A 20,360-nucleotide genomic window follows, 5' to 3' on the forward strand; every position below is an offset into this window, starting at 1 on the left:
CCTCCATTTTCTTTGCGGAAGCTTGTGCTATCGGTCTGGCTCTTGACCACATCGAAGAACACTGCATTGAAAAGGCAATCATCTGTTCAGACTCTCTTTCGGTTCTTCAGGCTTTGAAATCAAGAAGCCCTAGAAATACTCTAATTCAAAATCTTTTAATCCGAACATTTCGATTATCTTCTAAAACTCAAATTTCTTATCTCTGGATTCCCAGTCATGTGGGTATAAAGGGGAATGAACGGCTGATAAAGCAGCTAAGACTGCTCTTCGCCTAGCACAAACAGATTTGAAACTACCATACACCGACATCAAACCTTCAATTCAGTCAGCCATCAACACCATTGGCAACAAAGGTGGTCTACCGAAACAAACAATAAACTGTTTAAAATTCAACCTACACTTAATCCTTAAAGATGCTCCACCGCCGACAGAGTATAAATGATATTCATCATTTGAACAATAATTGGTGTTTAATCGTGTATATATATGTACAATTAACACACAAAAAATAACAAAGTAATTTACTTCGCCTTTGGTACATGCGCAATCAGTACTTCATTCCATATAGGATATAGTGGCACGGAATTTTTTCGGGATGCAATTAATTATTTTTTTATATTTTTAACTTGAAGTAAAATTAGAAGCTCAAACTTTCCAATGATGGTAATGGTCTGAAGTTAGTAGTTTTTGTATCTGAAGAAAAATACTTAATCGTCTGCTCCTGTTTTTAACAGTGAAAAAATACTATTTGTCAGCGGTGGAGCATCTTAAACTGTCCAGTCGGAGAGACCGCAGAGATGAAGTTGTTCTCTCTCGGCTCCGAACTGGACATGCATATTTTACACATTCCTATCTATTGAGAGGGGAGGATCCTCCTACATGCCATGCATGTGATTCTCCTCTCACAGTGGAGCATGTTTTATTGCATTGTATTGATTTTAAACACATACGAGATAAGTACTACGATGTCTCTGACATGTACACTTTGTTTCATGCCGTGAGACATAATCGTATTTTTAATTATCTCAAAGAGATCGGTATTTTAAGCAAAATATGAACGTTTTCTCATCTCATCTTATATTCATATCAACCAACACTCATCGTTTCGTCAACATTGTGCATGAGTTTACTCATGTGTTTTAGCCAAAACTATTTTATCCTATGTAACTCTTTTCTATTAAATCAACATTTACGATTTTGTTTTAGTGTTTGCTAGCCTTTTTCTTATCCTGATCTTTTAGATACAGTCCTTGTGTATATCCTGGTACTAAAGCCTGTCCTGTAGTTTGGCCCTAAATGACCCTATCTGTCGATGGGACGTAAAACTCAAACAAACAAACAAACAGACCACTATAGAAGCATTTTGCACTTCATACACGCTACACCGCATACATAGGAGGCCGTCCTTACATGACCCTGACTGTTAAAAGTACGTCAATTAATCAAACAAACATCATTTTCGGTCCCCTTGAACACGTGTGTAATCCATGTTATTGCTTAGCGACCATTATGAATCTTGGATTTTACTTCATACACGGATCTTTAGATTCACACCTTTAGATTGGTACATGTCAAGTAAACATTCGGAAAGCTTCCAGAAGAAATATTTGCTTGAATGTCAGAATAGAGCTGTAATTGACGGATACGGAGAAATGAAGTACGTTTACCTTAATCCGGATAGCGACGTTACAAACGTATGATGTCCTAGAAGGGACGTTTTAGTTAGTTTTAATTTTAACCAACATCTTACAATAGTTGCAAGACAAAAGACGGTGGCCTATCAATGAACTTAATTAAATTGATTTACATATTGATGAAAAACATTATAGAAAAAGAAAAAACTAAAATGTGTTATATTTTGTTTTATTTTTCCTTGGAAAAATATATTTACAAAAGACAAATTCTTAACAAATAATTTATTTGATGAAATGATTTTTCGTTTTTAACCTTAATACGAAAGATAATATTTAAAAAAATATTCTTACTAGAAAAGCTACCTTTCTGAAACAAACCTAATTAACAAAATATATTTAAGAATTATTTCGTTGTGGTGCTGTCTTGCGCAGTGATAATCAACTAACGTGCAGTAAATGATATAGCGGCGGGGAACATAATACGACCCGCGTTATGGAAATAAATATTTGAAAGTTAAAAGCCGTTTCGGAAAGGTAGTGGGCCATTAAAGGACCACCTGACGAGTTGTATTCCTCACAACTTAATACAAAACAGAAGAGGAAAACAAATAAAAATTACAACATGTGGTCCAATCACCCACCAAATGTCACATAGTATGATTATATTGGTTGCGTTAGAAAACCATTTATTTATCGTCCCTTACCAACTTGAAGACTATGTTTCCCAAGGTACTTAAGCAATTTTAGGCGAAAAAAAAACATACCCGATATACGGTATAACAAAACACTTAATAACTACAATCATTCTACAAAAATGTAATCTAGTACCAATATTCCTAAAATTACTGTAATAAACATACATGAACCCAATGTGTTAAATACTCCAAAGGTTATTGACAAACTAGATTCTTTAGTGAAATAGATCAAATATTATATCAACCCAATTAAATTGATTTTCTATTTCGATTAATTAAGGGTGACGCATTGGTGACTACATGGATACAGATGAATAGAATCTTACATGCGTCCGTCAAATGGACAACTGAAATATTTTGGTTTGTTAACTCGAGGTTTGGCCACAATCTTTCACGAGTGTTGATATATCCCTGTGCACTTGAGAGATTCATGTTTTTTTTTTGTTTTTTTTTCTTTTTCTTTCTTTTTTATAGTAAAAACAATTAATGCTCAATGAATGTTTAAAAGTTAACAAACATTAATGAAATTTCAGTTACTTTCCAGTTTTTGCATTGCCGTTGCGAAATTATCACCGGAACTCATTATGCGTCAAATTGATTTGATCATTAGGGTTTCGTCATATGTATTGATGACGTTATGTAATTCCGTGTGAGCTGTTTTACACCCCTTTCTTTGTATAAGTTATATTTTTCGTAGAAACTTAGAGATCGCCCTGTGCATTATGAGGAAATAGATATACAGCGATTATCGTTTCCCTACTTGAAATAGCATGCCCACGGCCGTTCTCCATTCTATTACAATGCACTTAGTATTTTTGGTCAGTAGTCTTCGTAATCATCCTTTTAACCTTTATCCCAATAAGGACTGTATATAAAAGATCAGGATAAGAAAAAGGCAAGCAAAAACATAACAAAAACAAAACAAAAACAAAAACAAACAAAAAAAAACAAAAAATGTTAATTATTAAATCAACATTTACAATTATTTTTAGTGTTTGCTTGCCTTTTTCTTATCCTGATCTTTTATATACAGTCCTTGTTTATATCCGGGTACTAATGCCTGCCCTGTAATTTGGCCCTAAAAGTTGTCGATGGGCCGTAAAACTCAAACAAACAAACAAACAAACAAAACCCAATAAGTGAATATAGTCTGGAAACTTAACACTTCAATGATCCTAAATGTCCATAGACTGTTAACTAAACTAGGGTTTAAAGGGAACTAAAAATCACCAAGACTACCAAATATTAACCGTTATGTTTGTTATTGACCTTTTGGCCCAAAATTCAATCCCAGACGATGTTACATTATGCAATGTAAGCTGCCATGGTATAAAGTTTCAAGCATAATTGTCCCTTCTGTTTTGACCAACAGCCTTCAAGGGGATCCTTCTACTAACTAAAATCTGAATTTTCGAGGAGATGGGGTAGATCAGATTTCTTTAATAGTAATCTCAATTTCCTTTCGTCAATATCCGTTTTGTCTAACATTGATATGATATGTCTGTTCACTTCATGCGGATGTGAGTTTTTGTTTAACTTCATGATGTGTGACTGGTCATCAATGGAGATATAACTATCTTCTACCAAATAGTCACAGAAAGGAAAAGGCATTAAATCGTTCACCAACTTGACATAGTTAGTGGTCAAGCAAGGTTTACTAGTGTTCGGATGGCACACATTCTTTTGATGTCGTTCAATTTGCTTAAAATCAGGGATATTTGTTATGTCTGAAAGACATTTGTTTACGGGAGCTTTTTCAGCAGGAGGAGGAATGAATTTTATTTCATCTGTTGATTCCACACCATCATCATCACAATCATCATTAATATTGGACTCCAACGAGGACGTACAACTTTCAGTTGATTCCTTCATTGTGACTTGGAGATACTCATCTTCATCCATTAGTTGGCAGTCTTCGATTGCCATTAAGTTATTGGACTCAGTAATGGTCAATTTGGAATTAAAAATTTCAAATACAAGACTGAATCTACCATCACAATCTGTTTTCACCGATGTCAACCCTTTGATGTCAGCGCAGTGATATCAGCGCAGTGATATTTTAAGGCCCCATGAGAATAAATTATTTCCAAATTAGCGGCCTTCTCAGATTGCATAACGATATCGCATTCATTTTTATTTTTGAATGTTTTAGTGGTCGATGTATACAATTTAACAAAATGGCCCTTATTCTGTTTAAGTGGACTGATACCAAGTAGTAACCGCATACATGTAGGAACGTCTATACAAATACAGGCTTCGGGATTCCAGTCGGACAGTTTTCCTCCAGTGCCCACTTGTATAATGTCTCCAAACCCTTTCCATTCTTCGATAGAATTCCCATTTTCTGAAACATAAGCGCAAAATTTAGATACTAACATAATCTGTGTAATACCGAAGTGTGACTTTAAGCAGTCGACGATTATTACTTACGAATTTGTGTTATACTTGCTTTAATTTAATTTCTTAATTGTGGTACGAAATATTGTGAATTTTATCTGTATGTGATTTTAAGCGCTTCAGGTAGAACTTGCTGCCCCACTTGCATGACTTAATCTAGGATCATATCTTTTCTCAACATTGTATTGTTTCATCAACATTGCGCATGAATTTTCTCAGGTGTTTCAACCAAAACTATTTTACCCCAAACAATCGTTTTATGAAATATATGCTTTATTTCTTACTTGCCTATGTCCTATCCTGATCTTTTAGATGCAATCATTATGTATATTTTGTTTGTATCTTCCATCTAATGCATGACTTGTTGTTTGGCCCTAAATGACCTTAGTTGTCGATGGGACATAAAACTCAAACAAACTTTTCTTTTCATCCTTACGCCTCCTTTGATACCGCCTCCTTTGATACCGCCTCACTTTTGGTCTTCTGTTGAGCGCTTGCCCCTGTGAGGTAGGCTCTTGGTTTTGACCCCTGGTCGTAACTGCCAAGCCCATACCACACAGGGACGAGGGCTCAAAAGAAGCCCAAAAGTTGGGCAGTATTAAGGGAGACAATTCTAACGCCCACCTAAACCAAATACACGTAAATTTATCAATTCGAACCATATCTTATACTAAATTTATTTGATTTACGCGGATACGCGGAGGAACAGAAATGGCAAATACTATATTATTCTCCATTTTTATTTACGAATACTTACTCAGGGTAATGTTTCCATTCCCATAAAACACACCAACAGTGATCCATATATCACCAATGCATTGTTTTCTCTTTTCCACTCCACGCACATTTATAACAAGTGATTCCTCATTCCGCTTCACCTTTACAAAGCGAGTCGTAGATTTGGCTGTTACATAGACTTTTCCTGTAATCGAAGGTCTAGTTCCTGTGACAACGTTGTTGGGATCACTTGTGGTAAATCCAATGACACACCTGGTACATCGTATTGCATCAATTTCTATTGTGATTTCACAACCACATCGTATTGCATTCTTGCATGCAATATATCCCCGGATGTTGTTATTGCCTACCCACCGAGCAGTTTTTCCACAGTCACTTAAGCTCACATTTTTGCCGACTCTTGACGATGAAAATTTTGACAACGACATAATGGTTCCTGAAATACGAAAATTGATAGTTTAAGTCATTATTGTTGATTAACATTGTATTCATATATAAATGCTATTATTATCAATTTACTATGTTAAGGTGTACTTAAGCATTAAATTTTCTTCCTATGGCATCCTATGGCAAAATGGCTTTAGATTTTCAAGATCAAAAACTGTCTGTATGCACTTCTGTCAAAAACAAAAACCACACAATGATCCTGACCTCACACTCGATGGAATTAAAATTCCAGTAGTTGAACAAACTAGGTTTCTTGGACTAATGTTTGATTCGAGGCTGTCCTTTGTTCCACATATCAAACATCTGAAGGATAAGTGCTCGAAGGCGCTGAACATTCTACGAGTTCTTTCCCATTCTGATTGGGGTGCAGACCGTGAAATGCTTCTACGTATCTATCGGGCACTTATTAGATCAAAACTTGACTACGGCTCTATTGTCTATGGATCGGCTCGCAGCTCCTATCTACAGATGCTTGACCCTATACAGAATCAGGGACTGCGTCTGGCACTTGGAGCTTTCCGAACAACACCTGTAAAGAATCTCCATGTGGAAGCTAATGAGCCATCTCTAGACGATCGACGAAAGAAATTATCCTTACAGTATGCTGCTCAACTGAAATCCAATCCCAAGAACCCCGCATTCGATCTTGTATTTAATCCACAACACCAGGACATATTCAGACAAAATCAAAAGCTCATACAAACATTTGGCATCAGAATTTCAAAGTTTTTACAGGAACTAAATATAAATTTCGACACCATTGACGAGTACACCATATCGGATGTACCACCATGGCTCATTCAAACACCTGATATCAATTTATCTTTGCATGAGAGAGCAAAGTCCAGTGCATTACCCGAAGAACATAAATCCTCCTTTCGGGAGTGCATCAGGACTTTCCCTGATCATGTTAAGATCTATACTGACGGCTCAAAAGATGGTAATAAAGTTGCGGCAGCATGCTGTACATCTAATCACTGTTCCTCTATCCGACTTCCAGATGTTGCCTCCATTTTCTCTGCGGAAGCTTGTGCTATCGGTCTGGCTTTTGACCACATCGAAGAACACCGCATTGAAAAGGCAATCATCTGTTCAGACTCTCTTTCGGTTCTTCAGGTTTTGAAATCAAGAAGCCCTAGAAATACTCTAATCCAAAATCTTTTAATCCGAACATTTCGATTATCTTCTAAAACTCAAATTACTTATCTCTGGATTCCCAGTCATGTGGGCATAAAGGGGAATGAACAGGCTGATAAAGCAGCTAAGACTGCTCTTCGCCTAGCACAAACACATTTGAAACTACCATACACCGACATCAAACCTTCAATTCAGTCAGCCATCAAACACCATTGGCAACAAAGGTGGTCTACCGAAAGAAACAATAAACTGTTTAAAATTCAACCTACACTTAATCCTAAACAGTCCAGTCGGAGAGACCGCAGAGAGGAAGTTGTTCTCTCTCGGCTCCGAACTGGACACACATATTTTACACATTCCTATCTATTGAGAGGGGAGGATCCTCCTACATGCCATGCATGTGATACTCCTCTCACAGTGGAGCATATTTTATTGCATTGTATTGATTTTAAACACATACGAGATAAATACTACGATGTCTCAGACATGTACACTTTGTTTCATGCCGTGAGACATAATCGTATTTTTAATTATCTCAAAGAGATCGGTATTTTAAGCAAAATATGAACGTTTTCTTATCATCATACATCGTATCAACTCAACATTTCATCGTTTCATCAACATTGTGCATGAGTTTTCTCATGTGTTTTAGCCAAAACTATTTTATCCCATGCAAACCTTTTTTTTATCAAATAAACGTTTACAATATGTTTTAGTCCTTACTTGCCTTTTCTTACCCTGATCTTTTATCCTGATATTAATGCATGACTTGTAGTTTGGCCCTAAATAAACTCAAACAAACAAACAAATCTATGGCATCTATGGTCTGTATAGATGCCAGAGCTTTGCTAGCGCATTATGAGATGATTGTCTGCAAAGCTCTGGCATCTATTTAAGGATTAAACTATCTTCCTATGGCATCTATGGTCTATATAGAGGCCATAGGAATATAGTTTAATGCTTATATTTACATTATCAACTCATTTTAGGGTCTCTGCATTAATATTGCTTAAGCTAGAACAGGAAAACCGGTTATCAACGACGATTTAATCCACAAGATGGAACAGCCATTTGGTGGTGATCAGTTGACGTCACCACGTCAACATTAGTGACGTCATAATGGTCACGTTTTGGTATCAGTTATACCGTCATATACTTTGCCTTGCTTAGTTTATATAATAGAAGTGACAAGTAAATATAAATATATCGTGTTATACCGCTCTTGTAGAATTACATAATACGCCCAAGGTAATTATTTTAATTATATCAGGGCGATATAACACTAAATGTACCGAATCTATGGTCTTTAATTTCTCATTTAAATATCTACTTTACAAAATACTTTTGACATTTATCAGTGTTAGTTACAAGAAAAACAATAGTTATAGGACGCCACCCTGAAGAAATCGATGTAGGGACAATGAAGTATACACCGAGTAAGTTTGCTATATATCGAACCTCGCGTGAGCCAATGAGAATCGGAGCATATTTCAATAAATAAGAAAGTTACCACTAATATAATGCATCTTCAATCTGATTAAAATACAGATCCATATTACCACTACGTTTGATAAGTGGATATGCGAAAATCCCGTTAGGGGTCATGTCCAGGTGACCTTTGGAAATGGCCAATCAAATTGATACTTGTTAAATTTTGACAGTGAATTGCAGGGGACGAAATAGTTTGAAAAAAAACTGTCAGAATTATTTTGGTTTATGTAGTCATCTCGCCCAAAGAACAAACAAAGCTAATTATGTAATTATGTTGTTTAGTCATCTTATACAGGTAGTAAGTATTTATTACATTTCTCACAGTGAAATGTAAGGTTTTATTGTGAAGATATATGTAGTATTTTTTCACCAATAAAAAACAGAACACTGAAAACAACGTTTTTGCGAGGATACCGAAAAACGAAGCCAAAATATAATATTACGTGCATCTGTCATCTTTCCAATTAACTTATCATTTTTAATTACTAGAGCATAAAAGTGTTGTGTTTGATTACTTTATGTAAACTTTCTTCGAACTTTGCGTTAAATTAGTAAGCGAGAAATGAAATAAATATGATTCACGACATATTGAAATATGTGTTCTATTATCAAATTTGTAGTTGACCTTTTGACCCCAAATTTAATACCAAACTGTATTTTCTCATACGCTACCATTGTGTGAAGATTGATCAAGATCCGTTCATTTTTCTCAAGTTATCGTCTGGAAACTTATATTTTGTAAAACAATCTATTTTTAGTAACAGTGACCTGTGTAGTAGACCTGTTAACCCCAAATTCAATTCCAATTTATATTGTGTCCTAAGCTACCGTTGTGTGAAGCTTAATTAAAATCCGTTGATTTTTTCTCAAGATATCGTCTGGAACCAAAAAATGTTTCAATAATCTATTTTTAGTAACAGTGATCTTTGTTGATCATTAACCCCAAATTCAATCCAATTGCGTATTTTTTCATATACCACAATTGTGTAATGTTTTATCAAATGTACTGATGTTTTCTCAAGATATCGTCTGGAAACTAATATTTTGTGAAACAATCTAGTTTTAGTAGCAGTGACCTATTTAGTTGACCTTTTGACCTCAAATCCAATTCCAAGATATGTTATCCCCTAAGTTACCTTTGTATGATGTTTGAACAAATTCCGTTGATGTGTTCTTCATCTGGAAACTAAAAAAATTAGTAACAGTGACCTTTTTAGTTGACCTTTTGACCCCAAATTCAATCCCAAGCTGTATTTTCCCATATACTACCATTGCGTGAAGTTTGATCAAAATCCGTTGATTTTTCTCAAGTTATCGCCAGGAAACGAAATCAGGACAGACAGACTGACAGACGAACAGACAGACAGACGACAGGGGACTTATAATTTTCATTTGCTTAAAAAACTGTAAATATAAGGAATCGATTTTTATTTTGTTGAGGTTATGAGGGTGTAATGATATGAAGCACGTGTAAATTATGTAACCCGGCTCAAAAAATAAAAAATCTATTCCTTAAATGTATACGTTGTTACAATAGTGTGTGTTATATTTTTAACCTTATCTCACCGCCCGGCTTACTGCTACTCGCTAAAGGAAGTATCAGTAAGATAACGTAATGTCTGTTTTGTTTATCATGGTAGCATACATAGTATACATGGGAGGCCGTCCTTACATGACCATAGCTGTTAATAGGACGTTAATTAATCAAACAAACAAACAATGACAACACAGTGATATCGGAACACGGTCACTGATGCACACCGCTATAGTGCTTATATCACTCTATACAAACACATGTTTAAGACCACTTTCCAGTTTTTGCCTTAATATGTTTTAAAATTTATATTAATGTTGTCCTTAATTAAATTTTGACCCTAAATGACCATGGTTTTCGATGGGCCGTTAAACAAACAAATTTACTCAAATATTCTTTCATAACACTATTTGACTTTTGTATAAATCGTACAAGACTATAGAGACCAGTTCCCCTTTGGTCGGTATGTACAGGTTTGGCACTACATTGTTATATAATTCAGTTGAAAACAAAATATTATAGATTTTTGTCAATTTGGTAAAAATGCGATTTGTAAATGACATTCAAGACACTGCACTAGTCAATACATGTAAGTCTGGACAGTGTGTTTTATGTAAGTCAAACTGAAGCTAAGTATGCAGATTCTTTTTTGTTTTGATTAGGTCAAAGTTTTATTCTGTGAGTATTGAGATAACATGTGTGCAACCATAATGATGTAGATGGAATAGAGCTATGTATTTATGATTTTTTGAACGGTGCTATCAGATTTAGGCAACTCTTGTTCTAGGTACGAATATATATATATGTATTGATTCTAAAATATAAGTTTTCCAATGTTGATATATCAACGATATCGATAGTATCATATCTGTATATGAATCATTTTCGGACAAAAATATGTTACATTTGTATTTAAATATACTTATGTTTTTATATATAATCTATTTCATTATCATTATTGGTATGCATGTGATTCTCCTCTCACAGTGGAGCATATTTTAGTGCAATGTATATTGATCGGTGTCAGTTATACCGTCATATCTTTCGCTTTGCCTTGGTTAGTTTATATAGAAGAAGTAACAAGTAAATGTAAATATATAGAGATTGAGAGGGGAGGATCCTCCTACATGCCATGCATGTGATTCTCCTCTCACAGTGGAGCATATTGTAGTGCAATGTATTGATTTTAAACACATACGAGATAAATACTACGATGTCTCCGATATGTACACTTTGTTCCATGTCGTGAGACGTACTCGTATTTTCAATTATCTCAAAGAAATCGGCATTTTAAACAAAAAATGAACGTTTTCTCATCTTATCATCGTTTCAACTCAACATTTCATCGTTTCATCAACATTGAGTTTTTTCTCATGTGTTTTAGCCAAAACTATTTATCTCGCATGCAACTCTTTTTTATAAAATCAACATTTACAATCTGTGTTTTAGTTCTTTCAGATGCAATCAGTTTTTATCCTGATATCAATGCCTGACTTATCGTTTGGCCCTAAATGACCTTAGGTGTCGATGGGCCATAAAACTCAAACAAACAAACAAACCATGTGGGTATAAAGGGGAATGAAAATGCTTATAAAGCAGCTAAGACTGCTCTTCGCCTAGCACAAACAGATTTGAAACTACCTTACACCGACATCAAACCTTACATTCAGTCAGCCATTAAATACCATTGGCAACAAAGGTGGTCTACCGAAACAAACAAATGTATTTTTAATTCCCTCTTATGCATGACATAACATTAATTAGTGGCAAATAGAAATGCTCTTGTTTAAACATGCAATGCAGTTATATGCAAATAGGCCAGTTGATAGTATCAAAAATGTGAAACTAAACAAGGCATATCTTTCGCAAAAACACGTAGAGTGGTATGCATTTTTTAAGATGGCTGAATAATAACTTATCTTCATTATCATATCGTAATGCGTATAACTTACCGTTTTGGATGGAAAGATGCCGTTAAGAGAAAATAAGAATTTAACTTGTTGCAATTTCCCGGGACCAACCAATATATCCAATCAAAGATGGCGTATTTGACGCATGCGTAATTCTGAGAATCATATATTTTGAACTTAGTTTCAATTTGCTGCACATATGTGTACATGTGTGCACTGTGCACTGTGCACAGGCCTACAGTAAACATTACACAGTCGATCTAGGGACAAATTTACTTATACAGTTGAAGGTATCGAGATTGGAAATGTAATATGAAATTTCGAAGCTAAGGTCGCGTAATATTTATATGCAAGTTTGTAATGGAGTCCATTAATCGCAATGATGTGTGAACGAGTGCACAAATGGCCGTCACGTGGATACAAGGAAATAAAATATGTAACCTCGGAATAAACGTAAACTACTCAGGGGACTGTTAAAACATAACAGGTGGGTTAATTGTTTTCGCTTCCTCTTCATTCAATAAGTGTTGAACTAAAGTGTTTTACTGATATGAAAAGGTCATCTTCTGTCTCAAGTGAAAAAATTATCTTACAAATAGGGGTGTTTGTTTACAAGTCAATCGGTACGTGCACTAAAATCAAATACAAAGGATATTTATAGAATAGTCACACATGTTGACTAATGTGATACCAAGATCTGTAGGATTGTATTCCATGCTTTACATAAACAAAACTAAACGGCTTCAATTTTTTCGCTAACTTGATGCATGTTATTGTGTATCTCTCCGTGGATATGGCAGATACTCATGTTTGACACTTAATTTATCCTTATAAGATACTATGTTGAATGTAAATAATGTGAATGTTTGTGTAATAATTGCATATAGGTTACAACATAATTTGATATGACAGTATCTGAAATGATCATATTCCGTGTTTGTATATTACAGAGTTAGCTCCCTTGCGGGTAGGTATCGATTGTTACGTCATTATTTTGTGAGCGCAATTCACGTCGTTTTCTCCGAAACGTGTGGTGTTACGCTCGCAAACACATGACGTCACAATCAATACCTACACGCAAGGGCAGATCAACTCCGTAATATGCAAATTCGGAATAAGCTAGTAAGGTATATACTAGAATAAGTGCAACAAAAATGTCTCTCTTATGTTTCTTTCACATATGAGGTTTCTCCCCTTATATTTGCTCAATATTTACAATATCAAGTAAATCGTCTTTAAATTTAGTTATTTTATCTATTTTGAATGGATGTGTATGAATGAGTTATAATAAAGAGTGAGAGAGTGGTGTAAGCAATAAAATCAATAAATATGGAAAATGCTGCGTTGGCCCTGATGCAAAAGGAACGTATATTGCAATTCACATATTTTATTAGAGATGCTCCACCGCTGACAAATGGTTTTTTATTCTATAAAAAAAGAAGCAGACGATTTAGTATTTTTCTTCAGTTACAAAAGTTACTTACTTTACACCCTTACCACCATTGAAAAGTTTGTTCTTCTAACTTTACTTCAATATAGAAATATCAAAAATAATCGATATGCACCTCGAAAAAATTCCGTGGCACTATGTCGTATATGGAATGCAGTACTGACTGCGCATGCACGGAAAGCAAAATAAATTATTTTACATTATCGGCGGTGGAGCATCTTTGAAAAAAATATTTGACGAATAATTTCGCTAATATTGCATCTACAGTGAACCAACTTAATTTCGGGTGATATACTGTAAAACTGAATATTTGCGCGAGTGCTTAATTAATCAAACTTTCTCGGTGGTTTGATTTTCATGATATACAAACCTTTAGATTTTTGGCTAAACATCTCAAGCATTCACAAATTATTACGCCTGGGGGCAATATTCGCGATCTAGCGACTTTTGCGTAGTTTGCAGAAATTGGCCCCTCGCAAAAATTTTCGTGTTTACAGTATAAATCTCTAGTATTTCGCAAGCGATAAAGATCCGAGAAAATATATCGCAGTGAACAAGATTAAAAATTAAAAACCAAAACAACATTTTAACTTAAAATTGCTATAGCAAATTGCCGTGAACAAGTTGTTTTACAAAAAAACCACGGAATTTTATATTGCGGTTGATAGTGTATACACTATACAGTGTGTACATTTAAACATACGGCTTGTTTGTGTGCAACAACCTTTGCTTCGTTACTTTTCTGTTTTGATAATCAATCAATCTGATCCTAATAACGACCCTGTTCAATATATGATGCGACAACATCCCATAAGGGGTCATGTTCGGATGACCTTTATGCCACCTGTACTCCAAATTCAATGCATTTTCTACACCTAGCTACCTTAATTGTTAACGCCTCAATATACATATACATTAAGCTTTGTTGTTTTCTGTTCAAAGTGCATCGTCCCCAGTCAAAATTCTGGCAGCAGCAATTTGATTGGCCTTTTCCAAAGGTCACCAGAACGTGAGCCCTAATGTCAGATACTATTATCAAACGTAGTGATAATAAGGATCTAATTAATAATCTGATTGTTAGATATGAAAGAGACAAAACAAATAATTGTTTTCTTTATTTTATTATATTATGTTTTAACATAAATAAACACAACCTCCATATAAATAAAAGGACAAGCATTAACGGTTCGCTTGAATCTTTGGGGAAAAGACTTGGTACTTGTATGTTATACCACGTTCCTCCTGTAGCGCTCTGTCCAGTACCACCGACCTGGAACAAGACAAGGTGGATAACGCATTATTAACAGTACAGATAATTACAATGCACTGGCTGTTAATAGGACATGAATATAATGAACCAAAGCGTACGTCAGTGACACAGCACTATAAAATAGGCAAGATGTTCACTATCACAAGGGGACACAACACGAACATACCGCAGTATCCCAAAACACACTATCACAAGGAGACACAACACGAACATACCGCAGTCTCCCAAAACGCAATATCACAAGTAGACATAACACTAACATACTGCAGTCTCCCAAAACACTATCACAAGGAGACACAACACCAACATACACAAGTCTCCCAAAACACTATCACAAGGGGACACAACACCAACATACCGCGGTCTCCCAAAACACTATCACAAGGAGACACAACACCAACATACCCAAGTCTCCCAAAACACTATCACAAGGAGACACAACACTAACATACTCAAGTCTCCCAAAACACTATCACAAGGAGACACAACACGACCATACCGCAGTCTCACAAAACACTATCACAAGGAGATACAACACGAACATACCACAGCCTCCCGACAAACACTATCACAAGGAGACACAACACAAACATACTACAGCCTTCAAAAACACACTATCACAAGGAGACACAACACTAACATACCACAGCCTCCAAAAACACACTATCACAAGGAGACACAATACGAACATACCACAGTCTCCCCAAAAACATGTACACACTGCAGAACATTGCACATATGGGGAACGTCTTTAAATAACACTGACTGTCGATAGGACGTTATACCCGATTAACTAAACTCAAGGGCACTATCACTATTGTTACAGATAGTATTCTCGAGGGATCCATCATGAGAGAATACTATGAGACAATAGTGGCCTCTCAAATGGGCCATAATGGCGTTTAGTACATCATCCTCGCATTTGAATACAAACATTCGTCTTTTTATATTTATATCATCGGATAAGTTCCCTATAGTAATTACAGATAGTATTCTCGAGGGATCCATCATGAGAGAATACTATGAGACAATAGTGGCCTCTCAAATGGGCCATAATGGCGTTTAGTACATCATCCTCGCATTTGAATACAAACATTCGTCTTTTTATATTTATATCATCGGATAAGTTCCCTTTAGTAATTACAGATAGTATTCTCGAGGGATCCATCATGAGAAAATACTATGAGAAAATAGTGGCCTCTCAAATGGGCCATAATGGCGTTTAGTACATCATCCTCGCATTTGAATACAAACATTCGTCTTTTTATATTTATATCATCGGATAAGTTCCCTATAGTAAATCAATAAAATTAACACCCGCGAAATTTAGCAGCTGTACAGTATGTTATAACTTACTTGTCTTCTTTGAATTTATCCTCAATTGGCGGGAAGAATGTGTCAGCCTCGAACTCTCCGTATATATGTGTTAGGTAGACCCTCTCACACTGCGGATGGTTAACGGCCTCCTACAATTGTAATATAAAAGTACAACTAACATTATCACTTTTACAGATTAAGCACTACACGACCTACACATGATGCGGTGTGTAGCGTGTATGAAGTGCACAATGATGTTTTGGGAGACTGTGGTTTATTCGTGTTAACTTAGGTTTATTATATAAACGTTTATTTAACAGCCAGTGTCATGTGTCTCTGTTTGTTTGTTGATAATGTTTATTTAACTGTGGTATATCGTGTGCTTGGGTTTATTATATAAACGTTTATTTAACAGCCAGTGTCATGTAAGGACGGTCTCCTATGTATGTGGTTTGTAGCGTGTATGTAGTGCACAATAGTGTTTTGGGAGGACTGTGGTATATTCGTGTTAGCTTGGGTTTATTATATAAACGTTTATTTAACAGCCAGTGTCATGTAAGGACGGTCTCCTATGTATGTGGTTTGTAGCGTGTATGTAGTGCACAATTAGTGTTTTGGATGTTTTGGGAGACTGTGGTATATTCGTGTTAGCTTGGGTTTATTATATAAACGTTTATTTAACAGCCAGGTGTCATGTAAGGACGGTCTCCTATGTATGTGGTTTGTAGCGTGTGTGTAGTGAACAATGAGTGTTTTGGGAGAATATGGTATATTCGTGTTGTTTTCTTGTATAGAGGAACTCTTGCCCTTTTTATAGTACATGAAATTCACGTGAAGCAATGATTATTGTGTAGACATCCCATACCGAAACGGCAAATGTCAAATAAATTTAACTTTCACTTAATCACCCTCTGATACCACAAGTCTACAAGTGAATATTCTATATTCGCATATTACAGAGTTATGTTTCCTTGCGAGTATGTATAGATTGTTTTAGTCAATTTTATATGTGCAACGTCTTTTTCTTACTTTTCGTGGAAAACTGTGTAATTTGTGCTCAAAATATATTGACGTCACAATCAATACCTACCCATAAGGGAGATAACTCTGATATGACAGTTAATTAACATTACAGATGCGTCCCAAACTGTTCCCTCTGTGTAATTACTTACAGTATATATTTGTTGGCCTCCCATGACCCAAATGGTTTCCACTGTGTCGCGTAATGCAGTGCTAACGTACAGCAGAGCCTCATCGAGACTGGACACAACCTTGTGGACGTATGGATCCGCTACTATCTCTGGACTTGTAAACAAACAACAAATCAGGAATTAATTAAATCAAATTTGGTGAAATTTCATTACGAATAAGCAATCTGATTAAAATACAGATCCTTATAACCACTTCGATAAATTGAGGATCTCATTCTGACAACATCCCATAAGTGGTCATGTTCGGATGACCTTTATACCTAAATAAGTTAAGTGGTATATCAATGTATTCTATATGACAATGATGCTTAAAATGAAATACCTCTAAAACCTCTTCTCCAAAAAATTCTGGTTAAAATACAGATTCTTGTTTTGACTTTGTTTCTCTATAAAAGGAAGTGGGGTCGAAAAATAGTCTCCTTCTAACGGCGCCACAAATATATTTCAGTAAAGTCGCGACCTTAATATTTTACTCAATGCGTCACCTTTACATAATTGCCAAAGACATTAAAAGATGTGAGATAATTAAACTTACCTGGGGTTTCTACTGATGACGATATTGATGATAGTATCACGTGACTTCTCTTCCATACAGGTACACTGCCACGTCACCCTTCCTTTTATATTGATACACTTTTTACCTGTATAAAAAAACTATATATGATGTTCTTGGTATGATTTGGCCGACTTGGGTTTCCATTTATTGTTGGTAGTATATGTAAGATAACATATGAGTTTCCGTTATCACATTGAGACACAAAATATGGAAAGTTTAAAACGACTACTGGCAACTTTATTTTTCACATAGTATTTTTCAACAATCAAGTTTGAATTATAATCCTTTCTCTAAAGACCTGTGTTTCAGGAAGAAATAACACAATAGCAACTTTTTTGTTAAGTTTGAATTCCTTATAACAGCCAAGGTTGAATACGGCTTCCTTGAAGTCATACGATTTTAACATGTATGGGAAAATAATAATAATAAAAAAAATTAAACGGAAGAAAATTGTGAATACATACCAGGATTTTCTATTTTTGATGTTAAATCCATGTAATAACGATATTCTTTGCTGAAAAAAAAAATCGAAACTATTGGGAATGCTTCTAAAAGCAATACCTACAAAAAACATTTACTAGTATTTTGAAATACCAGTAATTATTATTATTATTTTGAATAGGACCTACAATTTGTATATCAATTTGAATTTACCACCGGTGATATCACAATTATTTGCCTAGCGGAAAATATTTTATAACTGATATAGCCTCATTCCCCGCCCCTGTCTCTCCTTCCCCTACTCCCTCCCGTTACCAGGGAAACAGGTTTTCTTTGTGGTTTCTTTGTGTCTTGTGTGATAGTATTTAATGTCCCCGTAATTATCATGGGACAGTTGTTTTCCCCCCAATGGTGTCTCTTTATTTTTCAATTATACACTAAGAAACTAGAATGATATACTATTACCCCCCCCCCCCCCCCCCCCCAAGATGACGGGAGTGCGAAATAAGTTTATATCGTTTTAAAGATGCTCCACCACCGACAGAGCAAATATTATATTTATCATTTGAACAATAATTGATGTTTAATCATGTATATCTATGTCTAATTTACACAAAAATGATATAAAACAATTCATTTTGACTTTGGTACATGCGCAATCAGTACTTCATTCCATATAGGATATAGTGCCACGGATTTTTTTCGGGATGCAATAAATTATTTTTTTTATATTTTTAACTTGAAGTAAAATTAGAAGCTCAAACATTTCAATGATGGTAATGGTATAAAGTAAGAAGCTTTTGTAACTGAATAAAAATACTAAATCGTCTGTTTCTGTTTTTGATAATGAAAAAAATAACATTTGTCAGCGGTGGAGCATCTTTAAATGTCATAAGACTGCCTTATCCCCCTGAATTGTAAAGATAACAGTCTGGCCTAAATGACCTTAGATGCCAACAGACCATACAAATAAACAAAAAATTATAAACAACAAACAAGTACTGACACAATATCGACTTACCTTAATGAAGGCCAAGGAAGTTTGTCACCTAACCCTATGCCCCTGTTGCTACACATCGCCGCCATGACGTAGAAGGGCATCCTGTTAGAACTAAACTCAGACACGCACTGAAAAAAATTACAAGATCTAGTTTGAAAATACAGCAAAAACATATTAAAAATAAAAATCGTAAAGCGTCGGAAGTAAAACTGTTGTCTGCTTACAAACATCGGCCAGAAAACAGTGATTAGTAAACTATATAAATGTGGAAAAGTTCGATAATTATACTAACTTTAAAAAAATGACAACATTTAGTTAGAAAACACAGTAGACACATGCAATGTTAAAAATTGTAAAGCACCGAAAATACAACTGTCGTCTGCTAGCTTGACAAGATCGGCCACAAAACCGGGATCAATAACTGAATGTGGAAATGTCCGATTGTATTGTTAGCACTGAAAAGAAAATGGCAATAATTATAATATCAATGAATGAATGAATTATAACCTGCAACAGGGAATTTTTTAAGTGAACTTAGAAGTTAATTATGCACTTTTCACCAATCAATATGTTTATAACTCTATATGTATATAAATATGCGTGTATATCGAAATCCGGATAAAATCTGGTTTAACGTCCGTTCTTGTTTATCTATTTATGACAGTTCGTGTTGTAATAATGAACGTAGGACAATGGTCACTTTAGAAGATTAAACGGGCATATACCCTGATACACGAGTCATGGCCATTAACTGCGAATACTCGCCGGTCTTTGTAAGACTTTTAAGTATAGAAACAACAATAGATGACATTATATCTATGTTTTAAGTATATATATATATATTGCCGACGTATTAAGTAAAAACCAAAATATTTTCACACTTAATCCGTATTTTTGATGATGATCAGCGAAAAATATTACCGTCAAACACTTTAAATATATAGATATTGCCGACGTATCAAGTACAAACCAAAATATTTTCACACTTAATCCGTAGTTTTGATGATGATCAGCGAAAAAAAATACCGTCAAACACATTATAGTTTGAAATTGGTTTACAATTTACAATTTGTTGGCCATTAAATAGGTTTGTTTACGGATTATAGGAACAATCGAGTCTACATTGACATGT

At 35.1% G+C, this 20,360-nt stretch overlaps 1 protein-coding gene and 1 long non-coding RNA gene across 3 annotated transcripts in view; both read right to left on the bottom strand.

Moving 5' to 3' along the window:
* Positions 1–3,304: 3,304 nt before the first annotated feature.
* Positions 3,305–12,141, bottom strand: LOC138306166 (uncharacterized). Its single transcript, XR_011205794.1, has 3 exons — positions 12,026–12,141; positions 5,484–5,900; positions 3,305–4,673 (listed from the first exon to the last, which is right to left on the bottom strand). It is a non-coding gene; the product is annotated as an uncharacterized lncRNA (long non-coding RNA).
* A 2,403-nt stretch (positions 12,142–14,544) lies between these two features.
* The window catches only part of LOC138305505 (uncharacterized), a 32,270-nt gene continuing 26,454 nt past the window's right edge, over positions 14,545–20,360 (bottom strand). The window contains exons 7-12 of one of the 2 annotated variants that reach the window (XM_069245761.1): positions 19,250–19,356; positions 18,252–18,301; positions 17,767–17,872; positions 17,193–17,325; positions 16,060–16,169; positions 14,545–14,703 (exon numbers count right to left, since the gene is read on the bottom strand). In XM_069245761.1, the coding sequence (XP_069101862.1) occupies positions 14,613–14,703; positions 16,060–16,169; positions 17,193–17,325; positions 17,767–17,872; positions 18,252–18,301; positions 19,250–19,356 (597 nt within the window). In that variant the 3' untranslated portion in view covers positions 14,545–14,612. The remainder of the gene's footprint in view (positions 14,704–16,059; positions 16,170–17,192; positions 17,326–17,766; positions 17,873–18,251; positions 18,302–19,249; positions 19,357–20,360) is intronic. The other variant, XM_069245760.1, reaches the window with a different exon arrangement.

This window comes from Argopecten irradians, chromosome 13 (assembly GCF_041381155.1).
Source record: "Argopecten irradians isolate NY chromosome 13, Ai_NY, whole genome shotgun sequence".
NCBI classification, from domain to species: domain Eukaryota; kingdom Metazoa; phylum Mollusca; class Bivalvia; order Pectinida; family Pectinidae; genus Argopecten; species Argopecten irradians.